Genomic DNA, 20,259 nt, shown 5'->3' with positions numbered 1-20,259 from the left:
AAGCACTAAACTCAGTTTTGGGTAAAACGCAGCAGGTTTATTTTTGAAGGCTTTTGAAGCACTCCTCCCATAAAAAAGTAAGCTCTCATAGTCGAGCTGCTTTAAGACAAGAATTCAATGGAAAGAACTGTAGCAAAGAGCTGATAGGAGGTAAAATATCTGAAAATATGAAGTTCTAATTCAGTGTTTAACAATTATACCTCTGTATTCTACTTTGTAGGGCGCGCACCAAATGGAGAGTTTGACATTCATGATATGGATCCCTAGGGTATGCAGAAAAGCTGATGCAAAGGTCTGATTAACCTTGCTTAGAAGCTGCTGTTTCAGTGCACCCACATGTTCCACCAATTCAGGAAAGCGTCTTTCGTGGATACCTTCACACAATGATACCAAGAAGATGAATGCCTAAAGTCATCACAGCCACACGTATTCCTGTTTCATTACGTGACTTAGTCCTACATCGACCTACATTCAACAGGTACCGAACAACAAGCATTTGTATACACAAATGCATGCCTTGATGCTTTGTCACAAACCAATCAGAATAATAATCCTCTACTTATTAGGGCTGCGTATTGATGGAAAATGTATAGTCGAAGCCAAGTAACCATTTTTGGACTTATAATGATGTATTTTCATTCTTAAACATGAAAAGTGTCACCAGAGTAATATGTGTAATCAGCAGCGGGGGGCCTGCACAGCACATGTAATGACATCGGTGGATCTGTTGAGGCATGTTCCTCAGTGATGCACATATTCGGACAGAGAGATGCCTGGTGTGTTGGGCATTTATGGTTTAATGGCAATCAAATAAAAAAACAAGAAAACAAAATATTCACAAAAGAGAGGCTCATATTGTGAATATTTTGTGTTTTCTTGGAGGCTCATGTTGGTACGGGAACAAAGAAGGCTGATACAACACCACTCATATGTATTACCCTTTACGTCATCCAAATCGCAAGTCTGTTACGTGTTCCATAGCTAAAATTAAGTTACATATAATTAACAACAGGTGGCACTCCAGGCTGAAAGCTAAACTTTTAAGGATTATGGCACCATCACACTTAAAATAGTAATTTGTGGTGAAAGGACAGGTGAACCACATGCACAAATTTTGCAATGGTACAGCTGGTCCAGTCGTGTCTCTCTTATGTTCCAAAAGGCATCTCTAATGCGACTTGTTCTTTCCATTATTGATCAGTATTAGTCACTGACAGCCATGGTAGCAGTGTGGGCAATTTACAAAACCACCCATTGACTAGAAATTCATAACTGATTTGCAAACCTGCCTCTATTGAAAGGCCTTTGCCTGACTTGTCCTCCGTCATATTGTTCATGTGGCCAAAGGCTAATTTCCCTTCGCTAATAAGGATTCAGGGTTTAAAGACTGGTGAGCCCTCGAGGAATCTGAAACACTACTCTTCGTCCTATTCTCTAAGGGCAGATGCATGACCCAACTGTGCAATCGTACTGGATTCTTCCTATGGCAAAATATAATCTCAGACGCAAGGGCTGGACCACCTGGAGCCCTCCACTTCAAATGATCAAACCATACTTTTCCAAGGGAATAGGAGCCTCAACAACTACTAAAGAGTAAAAGTTATTACACAACTGTAGCTTACGTAAGATTGACAGGTCGCACAAAACTGTTCCATACTTCAATTATGAATCTGCCTACCCTGGAGACTGCAAATTGCAGATTTATGAAGGGTCAGTAGTTTTTAAAATGGGAGATGAAAACCAGGATTGGATATGAAAATACAGTTGGCCTCTCTTGCCTTAATTTGTATGCCTATTGCATCAAAACGCCCCAGTTAGTGGTTGGGTACAAATTCAACAAGCGTAGTCTGTTCAGTATGTCATCCCTAAGGTGGCGATTGCACAGTATGTCCAGAAGTACTTGTGAGTTGCCATTTATAGTTGCCACCTAATTTCAGCGTCAAATTTTGCATCTCCGAGAGTGAACTGCTGCTTTCAGCAAATTGGCAGGGGAAAGAGCAGAGCTATCAAATGGGACAGATTTTGGTTGTTCACTTATGGTTTATAGAAGGCCAAAAAAACAGAAGCATAAATCATGGTTTGGCATCAATTTGGTCCACACTTCCATGTGTACTCAAAAGAGCGGGAGAGACTGAGATCAGACAGCGAGAGAAGGTGGTCCTTTGTCAAGCAGATAAAACATTTCCCCAGGCTAGAATTATCACCCCTCTGGTGAAGAGGAGCAGTTACTGCTTTTGTTTATAGGTGCCAAGTTATCTTGTTTGCAGTTTTAAAATCCAGGCTTTATTCGAGCGATGGTATCTGCAGACCTGCTTGTCCTTTGAAAGATGAGTTTGTCCAAAGGCAACTGATTGAGGACTTGGCTTCTCTCCTTGACGCCCATGAGTAATTCTTGCTAGCTTGGCACTATGAATCAAAAGGGATTTCAAACAACACTTCCTTAAAGGAACAGGGACGGATGCTTACAATCTATCTGAAAGGTACAGGAACAGAAACAGCGAGCCTCTTGTTCCCATAATACAAAATATAACACAAATGTACTCCCTAGCATGCCTAGAGCCTGGTTTGTAGTGTCCTAGCTGCGTAAAATACTGTTTACTATAGCTTATGCTACAACAGGCACTAACCAAAATAGATTTGCCGCCTTGTCATTAATGCTTCGTGGGTGCTAAGTTTCATTCAGATCTTTTTAGCTGTTTAAGAGGTATAGGCAATGGTGAGGTGTAGAGGAGATTAAGACTTTTTTTATAAACAATTCAATTGAGTGAATTTTTAACTTGTAGAAAATAAAAGACTGCATCAATTTCCACCTAAAGAAGTTATGGTAAAAAAGAGCTTATCATGAGAGATGTACATGCACAAGAGAGTTTTTTTTTAATGCTTGCACATAGGCCGACAGGCTTTCAGGCACTAAAATGTAATCCAGGATCTACCAGGCGCATCTGATTCAGTCGCTGCAAAAGTACAGCTCATTCTATCTGGTAACTGCATGATTGATTGAAACAGCGTGGAGTCGATACACTCTACATGTTCTATGACTCACATTAGAGATGATTCATTTTTAATGGGTGTCACATTATATTTTTCTGTAAATTGAATAATTACCCTAATGGGTCAGTGCAAGTGTCAATGTAAATTGAGTCAGATTCCAAGCAACACTTTTTTGATTAATTAAACATAGGGGTATGTAATTGTACTTAGAGACTATCATGGAATTACTAATCATTGACAAGGGAAACGGGAGGGGCAAAGAAATAAGGAAGAGACAAAGTGCAAGAGTCAGGTGGTGCCAGAGACAGGACAATAACCATAAAATCTACTTTCAGTTGCAGTCAAGATTTTAGCCTGCTTCAGAACTTTGCCCTTTCATATACCGTGAGAGATTTCCTTGCTGATTTTGCAAATATTGATATAAACAATTACCATATACATTTGTCTATTTCTTGTAATTAGTCAAACGTTACCTCCCATACACTGGTGGGCTATGCACTTTTCCTCTGCACTGAGCTGCCGGCTGCTACATTTTATGGAAGAGGTCTGCCCTGTTCCCTAGACCTCCAAAAAATAAAATGGAGTGCATCTCAGGGCTAAGAGACATAACCACAAATCACTGCGAAGGTGTGGCCTAAAGGTCAAGCACCGGCATTGCAGACTCACTGGAGTGGTTTGATGTTGTTGCAGTTTTTTTGTTTACTATCATATCTAGCTCGAAAATGAAGGTGTGGGAGAGGCCCAGAGGAGGTGTAGTTCTTTCTCGCTGAGTGTGGAGCCGAGTTGTTTCTCCCAGTACGTGATTGTTTTGTCCAAGGTTACTTTCAAGGGATGGCTCAACTAGGTGACGTACCTTAGAGGCGCGGACAACACTGCCCTGCGTAACTCATCAGGAGACAACCCGACAGGAGGATGTGGGTGTTCTTGGACGAACTCCTAGACCCATATGAACCACCATGAATAGTACTAACAAAACAAAACTTTTGGCTCGGTAGTACTCCCTCACTGGAGCAAGGCAACAACGAGAAGAAAGTTAACCTCTGTATGCTCTCTCTTCTCCTCTCTACCTTAATTCCTTTCCTTTCCTTCCCCCTTTCGTCACACTCCTCTCCTCTTACAAAGACAATGGATAGGGGGACAGCCAAGCTTATACAGGGCAAAACTGTACTACTATTAACACAGCCAGTCTGGGCTGCCACTGCAATGACAAAGCGTTGATGATTTTATGTTATATGTTGTAAAAAAACAACAAGAAAAACTATTTTGAAATTAAACAGAAAATGAAGGCGTCGTAGTCTGATATTTAAAAGGGTGGCCCAATTTGATTCAATTAACGCGACTGAAGGATACACTTATAGTATGTATCATAAAAATGGCGACGTCGAAGTTAGGAGCAAGTTATTTCACCTTTTCAACCTCATGCAAACATGCCACGGTGTCCTGCTCCTTTGTGCCAGCCCACTCATTTCGAAAGCGAAAGTAGCTGGCTGGTCCTGAAATCAGTACCCCTGCCAGCATTTTCTTATTCAGCTTTAAAAGCCGCATTTGTTAACTGGTTCGGAAAGCATATACATTTCAGGGCTAAGGCCGTACTATCGCAGAGCCTCCAGTTTACTAAATCAACACAATTCTCCAGGAACAGCACAAATAAGGGACTGGGCAGGATAGCTGCACTCAATGCTGAAGTGTGAAATGCACATCCCTGTGGACTTCAGCCATGAAAGCAACAACGAGTGCTTTCGTGAGTTCTCCAGGGCCATAAGTCGTGTTCCAGGATGCCATCCTGCCAAATACCTCTACTCCAGCATATCCCCCTGCTAGTGTCCAAGGGAGCATAGGCAGTCCAAAAAAGGGAAAGACTCAATTTAGAATGAAATCAGCAAGACTGTGATCAAAATATTCAAATGTTTAGTTCCCAAGAGTGACAGTGCCTACTAAGATGGATGGGCATGCACCCATAGCTATCTAGCTATAGCAGTTTTTTAATTTCTAGGTAGAGCCTGTGCAGCGCATGCGCTGCTCTGCGAGGCATGCTGTATTAGAGTATGGACTTGAAACCCCGCCCACTCTCCGCCCATATTTATCATTGGCTTGTGTCATTGTCCTACGTAAATGCTGGTTTCTGATTCGTTAATAGGCTTATCAGTCCCTCCGTAGTACGGCCTTGTCCTCATTTGTAACCTCCTATGAGGACTGGCCCTTTTAATTCTGTTGTTACACCATACGTCTTCCTTAGTCTGTACGCACTATTTTCTTTAATGGTTTCTCCGGTTGCAGGCACTACATGCTTTCCTGCAACATTCAGCACGCCATGCACGCTTTCCTGGGGCGCTTTTACAAAAATAAAGCATGTTTGTCAACTTGACAAACAAATGCGTTTTTAGGTAAAAGCGCCCCATACCGCACTTTCACTTTATTAGTGGCCGGGGACCTTTCTTTAGACACGGCTCGTCTAAAGAAAGGGACGTGCCTCTATTAACGTGAAAGCGCAGCGTGGGGTGCTTGTAATCAACAAGCATTTGCAATCCAATAGGTCTCGCACTTTAGAAAGTTTAACCTATTGGTACTGTAACAATGTGACAATGCCTTTTAATATTGCAGGTTTACTAAACACAAATAAAAGGCATATTGTCATTTACAATGCCAGTAGCTCAAAATTTCGCAATTGCGAGACCCATTGCATTGCAAGGGCTTGTTTTGCCTTGTGTAATCACTTGTGTCACAGCAAGCAACACCACATAGCACCGACCAGCAGTACACTTCTCCATTCTCCAACACATCAAATTATTACACATAAAAGGAACAACATGCTACGCAATTCTACCTCGAACTTCACCAGAAACACCTACTTCACTTGGTAATATAGCACAGAGTCTAAAGCTGCAAAACACCATGCTACATCCCACCTCACTTCACCATACAAAAACTATTAGATAGAAAGCACCTCGCATCGTGCTTGACCACACCAGATAGTAGTCATAAGTTACACACCACATCATAACATCACACACCACATAATACCACATAAAAAATCACATAGGTTATGCCACAATTTGGAAAACCACATCACACCATGCATGAAGGCATCACAAGTAATAATGGAAACAAACCACTCCACCATACCGCATACCACAGAGGTTCTTAACTTTTTGACATCTGTGGACTCCAGCTGAATCATTACTGGAATCCCGGGGCCTGCACTGAGTCATTATTGGAAGCTGGGAACCTCCAAAAAATACTTAAAACTACAAAAACAAGTATACAGCAAACAAATGCTCGAATATTGAAATTTTGTTTAATTCACACTCAAATATAGAAAAAGATTTCACATTTTCAATTATCCTTTTTGATTGGTATATACTTTATTCATTTTAATGTAATAATTTTAACAGTATTTAATTTTGTAACACAGTCGTGGACCTCCTGAGAAGGTCTTGTGGACCCCAGGGGTCCTTGGACCACAGGTTAAGAACCACTGCCATACCACATTTCATGATACCACGGCCACATACACCATTTGACCCTACAGCACGGCACACAATATCCATTTACATCATACTTGTAGCCAAATATTATATCATCAAACCACACTATAACAGACTACTTCAAGGCATTATACAAACTACACCACACATAAAACAGCAGACTAAACTATACAATACAATACCACTTGACTCAACACAACAGCCACCACAGAACACCACATTGCAATATATCCCATTATACCATCCCACACCACAATAGACAATACCATATAACCACATAAAGAACCACACCGCAACATACATTCTATTTACACATACAGTAGGTCATGCCACATCATAGTACACCATTCTGTATACATCACATCACTCTACACTACATCACCCCATACAGCACCATATCACACAACATACCACACCATGCCACTACTTAACCCACACCACAGAACACACTCTTCAATGCCACACCACAATTCACGTTGCTATATGACAACACAGAGCATCACATCCTAACATACAAAACCACAACATAACACATTTCACAGCTCTGTGTTAGGGCAACACCGTGGCCTGGAAGACGCAGGGGGCCAAGGAAAGATGTGGCCAGCGGCACTGGTACCACCTAGACGCTCTGTGGTGGCGAGAAAATCATGGCAGAGGAGGAACTAGTTTGGGGAGAGCCAGGTACAGTAAAGTACAGCAGCCAGAGGTTCACGGAGTCTCCAAGGGCAGGTCGTCAGTGGAAAGGGAGCCTTCTGGACAATGAATCTTAGAGACGACCAATCTCAATGACAAGACTCAAGAAAGCACATGGATGGGACTGGGAAACAATGAGGACTGTGATACAGAGTGTTGCCGAGCCAAGAGAATTATTCAACACATGGAGACCGAGAGGATACAGAGGGAATGCATAGATGAGGTCAGGCTTGATTGTAGAGCAAGGAAGCATGCAATATGAAAATAGGATGGTATTGGTACTAATAAGAGCGTAGATTGAGAATCTTAAAAACCCAGAGTCAAGAAAACAAGGAGTCCCAAACTATGAACAACGAAGATTCGGACACACATGATCGTGGTTTAGATGGAAAGGTACAGGCCCATCATCCATTAGGAGGCCTCCAGGGTCCCAAATTGACAGACAACATTCTCGTAAATGATATGGTTAGATGGAGGGCTTAAGACTCTAGCAACGCTGATGGAAAACACAGAAAGAAAATCCACTCAGTGGTTCACAACCACACCTGTTCCAGCATGAGTTAATCACCCTACACAATACATAACTCACACTCAACCGGAACAGGCATGGGGTAGATGACCAAGGATACCTACCCATCTCCACCTCTGCCCCCATTCCCCGACCGAAGCCCTGTCTGCCTTTTGTCCTTCTGAGGTTAGTACAATGAGTTCTGCTGAGTAATAACAGCAGCTGCTATCCACAGTCCTAGCAAATAACTAAAACGTGGTAGCAAGCTTTATATAAAACAAGTTATAAGGCCATGAGTATTAAAACAGACACATTTTCGAGCCTTTTGAAAGATGAGTACTTGATTTTCCAATGCACGAATATGTCAGGTAGACATTAAAGGCGTAGTAAGTTGTATCGGAGACGCAGACAAATTGTAGCAGTCCACTGGCCACACGATGAAACTGTTCAGAATGTGTGGTCGCCTCTGGCACGTGCAGAAAGAATGTGGTGAGTTAATAATATCTCATAATCACAGCATGCTTACTCAAAATAGCATGGGCAGGCCGGAAAGGTGAAAGCCAAGCAAGTGCCTGAGTCGAAGCTCGAAAAGATCTGAGTGGTGTAAAGCAAGTGAGACCAGTCGAGCAATATTCAAATCACAGCGGGGGCGAGCCCCCGCCCCCCGCCCCCCCCCCCCCCCCCCCCCAATATTCCCTTCAAGGATGATAAACGTTTCGGGTCTACAGGCTGTCTAAAAGGTCCACTTCTGTTCGGTAATGACATGTTCGGGGATTTAAAATCCCAGTATGTGAAAGTGAGGCAGGCGCAGCGTGAGTGTGACTGGGGAGGGGTGGTGGCGAGGCAGTGTGGGGAGGTAGAGGGGGCGAAATTAAAGCAACATAAAATTGCAAATGTTTCCCCAAGGAGTGCAGCTGAATTTGGGGAAAAAAAACATAAACGTGGGTCATTGTTTCGGCTGACTCTCCCAATAGATGGGGTGATAAAACACGCGCGTCAGCTACTTCGGTGCATACCTCGGCTGAGGTATTGCCTCAACCTACACGGGCCTCTGTTTATGGTGACTACAAATTTTAACCTAGAGAGATAGTAATGGCTACCGAGTCTTTACTTTCCAGGCGTCAACATAATTACACAGCAATAAAAACTCGCTCTTCATATTACTCAGACACGAAATGCATTTTCCCAGGGGCTTTCCACTTCATTATTTTTATTGGAGCTCTCAGGTGTTTATTTAGGCTCTTTAAGCCTTCCTTATATTTTACGTGACCGAAGTTAAAACTGCTTCCGTTTGCTGAGTCAAAGGACAAGTGAGGGATGGAGGTCAGAAGGACAAATGCTGCTGAAATAAGATGAACTATGCTATTTATTTCCCCTTCCCTCCAACCGCCATCTCGGGCAGCAGGAAACTGACATTGCATAAGCAGTGGAAGGTTTTTCTGCCAGCTGTATGCTGGGAAATACAATTTTCGGAGGGAGACACATTTGTGGTGCTGTTGTGATAGGAAAGTGCGGCGTCTGCGTGCACCAAGCTTATGACCGGTGTTGGGATGGGAGAAGCCTGGATGTCTGGTCATGGAGGAGAGCACATGGAGGCCAAGGCAGCTCATGAGTAAGACCTCAGAGCAGAAAGCTTTGTTTGGGATAGCAGGCCTCACTGTATTTAAGATCCTAAGATCCTCACCTTGGAAGCAGGAATTTCAATTTATAAGAACCCCAAAAATATCTCATTGGAATTTACTCCTTTCCAAGTGATGTATCCTTACCTTGTATCTACCTCTATGTTAACTTTTCCACATCCTATCCCCCATAAAACAAGATCCAATTTCAAAGAAAAAGTCCACCCTGCTGCTTATCTTTTATCCGGGTTGTGGAGGAGTGGACTGGTGAATGATGAGCCATAAAGACAGGGAAGGAGACAAGAATGTTTGGATAGAACTAGGCCAGTGGACTCAGAACTTCCGAAGGCACCATCATTGTATCGTAAACTTTAAATATCAGCACCACACAAGGAGTCAAGACACTACGCGTTTTTTATCACCCGATCACTGGAAACTCAATAAAGAAAAAAACAAAAGACAATTTTTTTCTCATTTTGGCACCCAGGATGTGGAACAATGTCTGTTCTGACATCAGAATGGCTCAAACCCATCCTAAAATTCAGGAAGAAACTGAAAATGCATCCCTATAGGGAGCACTACCCTCCCTCCATTACACTAAAACTACCTGCTATCTGTCTCTTATTTCCTGGTTGCACATCGTTGCTCCGCTCCCCCAAGCTCGCCCACTACACACAATACACTCACACACATAAGATCACTGACACCCACAGAAACAACAAAAAAGACACTGGTAGGTCTGAAAAAAACCTTCAACATATGAAGCAAAATAGAGCTGGCTTTGCTGCAATGACACGTGTTACATTTTGAAACTGCCCCTGGTTGTGGCAGCCGTACTGTCGCAAATCCCTCTGAGGGACACGCTGTTGTTCTTTTCCTATTGCTATATTTCTTTAAGCAAGAGGAAACCTCAAGTCAACTTCTCTGCTGTGAAAAGAGCGAGTGTCGCAGCCAGGAATGAGAAGGACAAGGAGATATGTCACATGCCGGAAACTGAAGCACGGAAGATGATGAACCCCCAGCACCGGATGTCTTTACAGTTTTTTTTAGCCAACAAGAAACACATCGGTTTCTGCACAGAAAATATTGAGTGCCCCAGGGGATAGTAGCAGGAGACAAGATTTCCGCAGGGACTAAACATCTGCAGACAAAACACATTTGCCCTGGGCTTAGGCACAAACAGTACACTGCAAATAGAAACTCAGTGTAGGTGGGGTTCATGTTTTTATTGAACAGTCAAATTTGCTTTCCATTTCTTCTCTAGAATGTTGCCCTGTTGCAAAGAAGAGCTTGAATTTACCACAATTTGATACATAGTATGTCACAATCTCTTGCAGGATGGAGTCTTCGAACAATTCTAAGAATTTATAGTTATACTTTTATTGCATGAATCTGCCAGTGTATTTGTGCTGTGGGACAGTCCCACTTGTAATGCAGATAGGGCACATAGTACTATATAACCCTGGCATGTCCTATGAAGTTCTCAAAGAAACCTATAATTCACAAATTGGCTTGTACAAAAGCGCCAGTCAATGGCCAAGCCACCAAAACCATAGGACGTACCTTAACTTGTAGAAAATCCACTCTTATATTATCCCACTTACAGAGTGGCCTGCGAACAACCAGAGGTTGCTGGTATATCAGCAGACTACCATCAGTGCTGTACAGCCTCCATCTTGTTAGGCTTGACACTTAACATAATGATATGCTAACAGAGGGTGTGGAATCGTCTTAGTTGGTAAATTATGTGACTACAATACTCACAATATTCCTACACTTGTCTCTGCAACATTTCCGAGAATGTGAGCTTTATCCAAAAATCTTATAATACTACCCCACAATACTTTGAGATGCAGGTCGACGCACATGTCATAGCTCAAGTCTAGATACAGAGATACACCTCAGCTCTCAATTCATCACATAGGTGGTAGGGCCTCACAACCACCGGAAATGTGTCTCCCACCATGCAACGCTGCATAGTTAGATTATAGTAGTTTTTAATATGATAACTCACTACTCAATCACTGGACAAGTGAAGCACGTCATAAAGCCAACAATAAAGCAAAACAAATCAAATGAACAATGGACACATACAGAGGCAGCAAATACTACAAATTAAAAATGTAAGCACATAGCCCCAAATACACGGGTCTTACTGGTCTCATATAATGCTGGGTGATCATTAACAAAATGTTAGTTTTTTTGAGACTGTAGAAACCTGTCCAGCTATGCAAAATTATAAAGCATATGAGTCTCTTAATTAGGAACCGCAGAAAACAACAAGCATAGCCCAAGCCAATAGATCTGGCCTTGGTAAGCTGGCATGGAGTTTCCCTTTTTAATGCAGCATAAGTGGCAAATATAAAAAGAAGAAAAAATATCACCATCTAAATATGGTGGCCATGTGCCCGCTATCAATAAACATTTTAAATTAAAAAAATAACAACTGCATACCATTTTATTAGAAGATCACAAGTGCTTTCAAGCAGGCAGGCTCAATTAGAATTGACAGAAAATCCTACTTTAATGCACATCACAGGAAAATATGCTTCTTATTGGTGCAAATAAGATTTACTCTTGCCTTTAAATTACTGCAACCATAAAGTATAGTTTAAATACACAAAGGCATTTAAAAAAATAAAAGAAGGCTAAAGAATGAGTAGAAAAAATATTGGCAGCGTAAAGTATAGGCCCACCAACCTTGGCACTGAAATACACTTCTTTTAAGTAGATATGCATGTGTGATCATGAACAATGCTGCCACCAGTAGTGAACGGATGAAGTAGGATAACACACTGCCCAAAGTTTTAAGGGGTGTGAATAGAAGCAGAAAGTGAAGTACTGTTGAACATGTCATTGGCTGAATAGGGCTGACCAAAAATCACTGTATGGGTGTATAATCTGGGTGTATTTTTATTTACACCTTTTTTTAAGCTGACTCTATGCCAGTCCTAAAGGTGACAACAAATTATGCTTTCTCCCCCGCCCTAACAGACATAAAGTAATAGAGGTTGGCAAGCCAACAAATTAGAAGTGGAAGCGGAACAAAAGGTTATGACTGTGCATGAACTGAGCCCTGAAAATATTTGTCATGTAAACAGTGGAACAAAAAGCACGCACAAATATAAAAAAACTCTCTTAAAAATTCAAAAAGTGAGTTTCTTTAATATGTAGAAATGTTTCAGCATACTACATCAGATTAAATGACTACATTTAGAGGAGCTTATTAAAAGTAATCGTTTTGAAACATGAGAGTAGAAACAGTCATGCCCCTCCCCCACCCACATAACAATGCCAATAGTGAACAGAGGCAAGTCAGCTGTCATATACACCCTATACGTGATTATTAAATTAAGTGGAGTGACATTATAGTCCAGTAAATCAAACACAACGGGTTTTGTACAGAGCCCATCTTAATCCCACATATTTAAGGTGCTCTACAATGAATAAAAAATAGGTGCATAAACAAAAATATTTGCCTACTATCGCAAAATGTAGTTTAGTATGAAAGCTGGGATTGATTCCAGGTTTTTTTTAATTCACTTTCTGCAATTAAGCCACGAAATCAGTATCTTGTTCTCTGTCCTTTTTACATCACATTTGAATATTGTCTGCCGTATGTAGTCTTTGATGGACAGAGTCCAGACCTTAGGTTGTGTGGGATAATATGTCCCCACCCTGATAGACTACTGACTAGCAAATTTAGAGATGACCGATGTCCCAGTGGTCATCGCTGTATGTTGAATAGAACCAGCATGACGGTGGTTCCCTTCAAGGTATAAAAGATTTGGTGGCTGGCCACTGTTGGTTTTGACAGCTGTCCACCAAACTTTTTATATCTTTGTTTTTCAGCAACAAGCTATCAAAGTGGGAGTTTATTTAAGAAAGACAAAAAGCTAATGACCTCCACACCCAGGATGAATTCTTGCAGGGAGGGTGGGTCATTATTATTTGATCTGGTACTCACTACCAGGCTCTTCCTGTCACTGATGGACAGAAAAAAAGGACATCAGCTCTAAATAGGCCGGATAGTGTAATGTCCATCCCTCGATGGCCCCTACTCCATCGCACAGTCGGAGGATGCTTTCTGTCAACCGAGTCACATAGGGCTCCATCAACAGAAAGCTTAGGGTCCGCCCATCTCTAAATGAGGCGGGATGACCAAGAGTTTGGCGTACAGTGTGCTCTGTCACAGAGTACTCTGCCTATCAAAGTCTACATCAGGCCCTTTGTCTTTCATTCTTGGCGCATATGGTTAGAGTGTGTGTGGAAAGCAGAAGCAACATAAAAGCTTGGCTCGTTTTAGGTTAATGGGTCCAAGAGGACCTCGAGCTGAGCCTCAGCCAGGAATTTGCCTTGAGCCTGGCTCAAGCTTTCAGTGGCTCGCCCAGCTCTACAAAGTAATGGGTATGCAAAAAGTCTGAAACTTCCAATGGACCGAGGAACTTAACAAAGGAAAATACAGCAAACTCAATATTCAATATGTCTTCTGAATTCTATAGATTGAACTCAATAGAGATCAGATAACATTACCCACTAAACTCAAACTTGGAACCTAAGCACGAAATCTACCCGTCCATCCAAGTACCAAGGTCGTCATCCCCTTCTACTGAAAATGGCAAAATGATCCCCCCCCTTAAAGCCACGCAGTAATGACCACCATTCATTTGCACACTTCAGTCCATGTGCATGTGACTGAACAATTAGGCCATATCCTGAACGCCACTGTCCTAGTGGTTGTAGACAGATAAAAGGGAAAAGACAACGAACTACATGTTACTTTATTAAGAAAATGATAAATAATGTCCATTCAGAGACATAGAACAAGTTTTCATTTTAAACATTTGGTAGTACTATGTTGCACAACTCCTACCAGTAGAACACTATGTGCTGAAAGAAAGAATGACACTTGTAACCTAACCAGTTTTACTGTAAACTAGACCATTCCTGACACACAGCAGGTTTTACTTCCTTTCTTTTCACAAGCAGAGGCGCATGACCTTGCATTTTTTTTTTCAAACATGCATTGCGAATTTTCATTTTAAGATTCCTTGCAGAACACCAACTTTATCTGTGTTTACATTTTAACCTACTGATTCCTGAGGGTCTAGAGCAGTTTGACGGGTTAAAAGCAGACTAATAATAAAAACATTACTGATAATGGAAACGCCTCATGAAAAAAGTTAGAAGTACATTTTTGACGAGGAAAACACTGGAAGCAATAATGTAATCTGCTACTAGATTTCAAAAGTAGTCAATTGAGTTCAGGCGAACTAGGGTGAACATAATACTAAGCACCGATATAAATGGGAAAATGATGTTCTTTTGGAGCAGTGAAAGCTACTAGGCATAGGCACTGTAGTCCTAGCTTGTGGGCAAACACATGCAATTTGTCGTATTCTTTCTTACTGAGCCAAATCGACGTCTACAGAAGGAAGTATCACACACACTCTGCTTGCCTTAGGCTTGCTGATCACTGCCAACACAGTATCGTGCATGGAGCTGTCTAGACTGTTATTAATATGGGCCTGATTCACCAGCACTGTGGAATTAAATGATTTCTTGATGGAATCATAATCAGCCTATCAGCTCAATTAGCATGATAACAACGTGACAGAAAGGAAACAGATGTGCCAGTGCAGCACCACATAAGCAGAGGGTTTATTAACAAAAGAAAATGTGTCCTCATCTTTGTTGAAGCCAGAAAATCGCATCTGACTCGTGGTTAGGAAACCACATTTTATTGTCTCTGTTTCTGACACTTTTTCTCATAAAGAGAAAAAACAGGTAACAATGCTGAATAATTGTAGGTAAATCAATTTTTGAAGAATAACAAGCACCAACCTGACTGACTAGTGAAATAAACTATCACTGTGCGAGAAAGGCCTAACATCTTTCTAGTGGAAACTGCAGTTGACTTGTATAAATGGCATTGACCAAATCCAGACGTAGTATAAGAGCATTTGGACACTTTACTAATTTTTAAGAGCACATAAAATAATGAGCATTGCACTGGTTATTAAAAATACCAACAGAAACCACTACCCACCATTATACTGCAATAGTTCATTCTAAGATACAACTCAAATCAACTAGAATTTGTTCCATAGCCTTCAGAAGACTTCGGAAAATGCCCATGCCAGAAATTAGACCCAGTAAAAGCTGTCCGACTCCAATCAACTGGAATACCAACCAAGGTGTATAGATTCATGGGAAGATGAATATAAACTCTGTGGTCCAGGGGCACCAACCCAGTTACCATTTTCACGCTTCATTAGATCCAAGTTGCTATACAGTTGGCTGTAGTTGAGAAATACCCATTGGCTGTCATTTGCTTCTCATTGAATATTTCGTAATCTTGGAAGGAGGAATACCCATGCACAACTGATAATGGGAGAATGGATCACACACTTAGCATAGTTCATACATGGAACAAAATATAGTTGGTATTGTTGAATGCCTATTACAATGGTGCGTGTGTAACATGTAGGCCACATGTTCAAATAAACCTGTCATTGTTTTGGAGGATTAAAAATTGAGTACCAAAGAATGGCGTGATTACACCTACCAGGACAAGAGACAACTCAGTTTTTGGGGCCCTATAGAAATGTTTAGTTTTATCACTGATATGTGTTTTTACCTTGGCAAATTGAATTTTCCGAGCGGCATGGTGCAAGGGCCCTTCATTCTTCTAGGCTGGCTCCCAAAAAACAAAAAAAGGTATTGTAGCTCAACCTAAACGATTTCTGCAGCAGACTGCATGGGCTGATTACGAGAAAGGTTCTCAGGAAGAGAGCCAGTGCTGCAATCACCGAAACGCATTAGCAAAGCATTAAGTCTTGGTCATTGCTTTTAAGCATCTGCAAGACAAAGGGAAAACAAAGGCAGCCTCGTGCAAAGTGGTGGGAGCGTGTTCTTTGCATTAAGGTTTAATGTATACCATTGAATTAGTGAACATGCATGTACCCAGCCACCATTGAGCTTCCCCACAACTCTCCACACACTCAGAATGCATGGGGGCGATGGGGTGATAGAAAGGGGGGGCTCATGCAGCATTCTCACACTGTGAGATATTCTATGCTGTGCCATGGGAGTTTGAAAATGGAAAATGTCCACTTTTCTTGTCAGGAGTCTTGCAGAATCTACTGCATGAAATATACGTTTCTAGCAGGTTAAAAGTTAGTCATTTTAGATGACTGGCGGACAGAAGTAGAAAACAGATGTTTAAGTATGTTCTCTACGAGAAACAAAATGTTTATTTGATGTGGGAAAATAAATGAGTTTTCGGACAAACATAGCAGAAAATCATTGTTAGGAGCCAATTTTCAGCACTCAGAATAGATTTTTCTTACTACAGTGATTTATTTCCCCATATACACTAACCTCACCACCTAAGGAAAACGAAGGATCTAGAACATCTACAGGCTATACAGAATATAATTAAAAAATAATTTTAAGAGGTACATTTGATGGCAAGGCTTTCAACAATGCTTCTTCTCTTGTCGGATGAAAGTAATCAACAACTGGACGGGTACTGCTAGCAGTATGTCACTTGTGTATATTTATTAGTTTTCTTTAGCGGGGAGCACCTTTAACTGGGCTGCTGAGCGCTTGACATCACAAATACTACACCGAGCATCAATGCCACTTTGTACAGTCAACAGGAACGTGGAACATCAAAAAGCACAACACAATACACCTTTTACTCTCGTTTTCCTGAAATTTGCGTTGGAAAGATGATGGGGTTAAGAAATACCTGGGGAAGAGTGAGGAGCGAAATGCTGAGCAAGAAACCTTGTAGGGATTTGGGGGAGGTCTCTTTGCCATCTAGGCATCCTCCTTGAGCAAAGGCATACAAAAAATGCCCACTCTTTAAGGCTCATGCACACACCACTAATAAGAAACACTGGTATAACCCATGAATAACAATACGTGCATGTTTGCTGAGCCCTTATATATGCCTGGCTATTCCCTCTTTACTTCAAGCAAAATGGAAGACACACAGGCACCGGAGTGACGTCCCTTAAAAACACCGGACTCCTCCAAGGCCACTACTCTAAGAATCGTCTGTGCTCCAGGACGCTGCTTTGCTCATGCAACAGTTTCTAAGATTTGGTTGCCTATTAAACTGGTCCTTTGTCAAGTTGAACAGATGTGTGGACCTGATGCTTGCATTACGGAATTACAGCAGCGAGTTACAAGAAACTCAGCCCCGCTCAAAAGGGCAGCCAGGCATGCAGAAATCCCATTAACACGCTGCTGGGGCTCGGTCTGCTGGTTGTGCGTGATGCTGCTCTCACACAACCATACCAGAGGAAAGTAAAGTCACGCTCACAGCCGATAAAAGAAACAATATTCACCAGAAAAAGAAATAATTACACTGATCAGTACATCACAATGGGCCAGTGAAAATGGAGGTGAGACAGCGTTATAATAATCACCATATAGCATGGTATGGGCACACACCAGACTGGTAAAATGTGTGTATGTCAGTGTGTCAGGTGCCTGTGTGCCATGTTCGGTGAGCGTATTGGTAATGTTTGTGTGTGTGAGAAAAATATTATTTACAGGTTCAATTACGTTACACTGTATATTAAGTCATAGAAAATGGGTAATTCTGGCAAACAGGCTAGACCGAATACATTAATATGATTAATTGAAATATTTCACCTGCTGCCAGTTGTCTTCCAGGGATGGCAAGGCTGAGAAATAGCCGGTGTCGTGGACTAGCTGCAGCTCCTGGAATATACTGTAACCAGCCAACACATCCATGCTTGCTGTGCAAGACAGGCAGGGCAGCCTCTGTTCAGTGTTTAATTTCGTGCAACCCAAAAACAGCTCCAGTGTCCTTGTCTCAGCTTCCTCCGGTCAATGCATGCAGAAGGGAGGGGGTGGCTGGGGGGGCTGGATGCAGCCCTGCATGAAAAAAAATTAAAAGTCAGGAAAGGGGGAGGTTTCTCCTCTGCGCTGAGCAATAATGTCTGTCCAGAGATCTGATGCATCCAGATTATGGACAGGACTATGGCCAAGTGCAGTGCTGTACTGGACCACAGCTGTGGGTCCAGGAGAGGAGCTGCTTCCAAAGTGGTCAGGGACGACCCTGCTTTGGTGTCTGATGGCTCCAGCTCTTGGGCAGGGAGAGGCAGTCCATCTAAGGTTGCCAGTGGCACCCCCTTTCTTGGAGTCTGATAACTCCTGCCACTGGACCAGAAAGAAAAGTCTCTCCAGGTGTCTCAGAGAAGATCCTAACCTAAAGTTTAATGCCCCTACAACTAAGAAACCAGCCAGAAGAGGGGTTGGACTATACAACGGTCAACTGCAACCCTACTAAGGCTCCAATGCCCTTTCAAATCACAGGCAACCGAGAGTGTCGCTGCATCCTGCCATAAAGCATTCCTGACTGGCACTATCTTTCCAGCGTATGACCCGCTGTAGTTAACTGCATGCGACAATGAGCCAAAACCTCCAGCTTTTGGGGCATGCTTCAGCACTCTGGCCTAATGAACTCCCGCACAGAGTTCTGGATTCTGCAGCTTTTGAATTGTGAATGGTCTCTCGAATTGTGGCAGATCACGGTCTGATCCCGCCACGAGGAAGGGCGCCTGCTGTCCATCCACTGTGGCAAACTACACTTCAGCACAGGGGCAAATTGTCCACGAAATTCTTAGCACGGGGTGTTCGTGCAACGTACGGCTGCTTCACTCCAGTGCAAAAGCAGAGGTCCAGGAAGCTCCTTGCTCAATCAGGGAGAGCAGATAGTACTCTGACACTGCTCTGCGCCCCTTGTACACAGCTGGCGTCTCTGTATGTCCCGGAAGAGGCGAAGATGCTCAGGCAGGGACAGCGAAAATCACCTCTATCCCAGAGCTGTGGTTCCCAAAGTTCCTGGCTCTGGCTGCGGTGCAGACGAGCCGAACAGTCGGATGTCCGTCTGTCCCTTGGGAATGGGCCCCCAAAGGGCGCTCGTGTAATGTGCAGTTTGGCACTTTCCCTGCTCAGTGGGTCCTGCAGGTCAAGGGTCGGGAGTACTCGTGCATGCAGTCAGACTCACTCGTTTTCCTCCTGAGCTGTGGCAACCGACGCTCTTTGACCAGACAGGGATGCTTGAACTCATCTGTCCCTTGAAAGTCCCAGGTGGGTAGGGGGTTACCATACACACTGCGACCAATCACTCTCCCGTGCTTCGGTTCCTTCAGCTCCTGTGTCAGGCAGCGTGCTCGCGTGCTGTGCAACCAGTTGTACGTCCCGGGAAAGGGTAGTGGTCCCTGCAAATTCTCGTTGAGTCAAGGGTTATACAAAAGAGCTTCCATCCCTGCGCTAGCCGACGACTGGTCCCTGCAGATGCTTGATCAGCTGGGATGCTCCTGAACCATGCATTCGTTTGCATTACAGACACCGAACTGTTCCTGTAGGTCCCGAGGCTGGGATGTGATTATTGCGTTGACAGCAACCTGCTATCCTCCCCATGCACTGCTGCCAGCTCCACGCATATAGTCTTTGCGTCTCAATGTTTTTGTTACCACGGGAGGGGGCTGTGCATTCTTCCTCTCGCGATCTGTTTTGTTTTTTTAACCCCCCCAGCCGTGCCTGCTGTGCAATCTTTCAACACCACGCCCATTAGTCTTGACTCCGCCTAACCGCCCTCCCCCAGCTCCTTTCTCGACGCTCTGTCTACTGCGCATGCGCTAGATTACCAGCCATACTAGCCCCGCCCATTAAAAGTAGCGCGTGGCCATATAGGGTAAAGAGGAGGGTGCGAGCTAGACGTCACGAGCGGCCAATAGGGACGGCGGTGGGGCGTGGCCTGCATCGCCAGTCTATGGACGCTGATTGGACGTGGTTGTGGTCTGTCCGCTCCCGTACATGGCACTGTGAATGCGAGTTATTTTTAGACCGGTATATAGTCTGTCGGCGAAGCCCGGAGAGGACTAGTCACGGGAGAGAGGCCTGGTGATGACTCTTC

At 43.1% G+C, this 20,259-nt stretch overlaps 1 protein-coding gene across 1 annotated transcript in view; it reads right to left on the bottom strand.

Moving 5' to 3' along the window:
• Positions 1-19,924, bottom strand: part of KLF7 (KLF transcription factor 7) — a 200,631-nt gene extending 180,707 nt beyond the window's left edge. The window contains exon 1 of the mRNA XM_086948333.1: positions 17,967-19,924. Within this exon, the coding sequence (XP_086804459.1) occupies positions 17,967-18,068 (102 nt within the window). The 5' untranslated portion in view covers positions 18,069-19,924. The remainder of the gene's footprint in view (positions 1-17,966) is intronic.
• Between the last annotated feature and the right edge of the window lie 335 nt (positions 19,925-20,259).

Source organism: Lissotriton vulgaris, unplaced genomic scaffold (assembly GCF_964263255.1).
Source record: "Lissotriton vulgaris unplaced genomic scaffold, aLisVul1.2 SCAFFOLD_1023, whole genome shotgun sequence".
NCBI classification, from domain to species: domain Eukaryota; kingdom Metazoa; phylum Chordata; class Amphibia; order Caudata; family Salamandridae; genus Lissotriton; species Lissotriton vulgaris.
The sequence above is the reverse complement of the archived record's forward strand: the minus strand, read 5'-3'. Positions and strand labels throughout refer to the sequence as shown.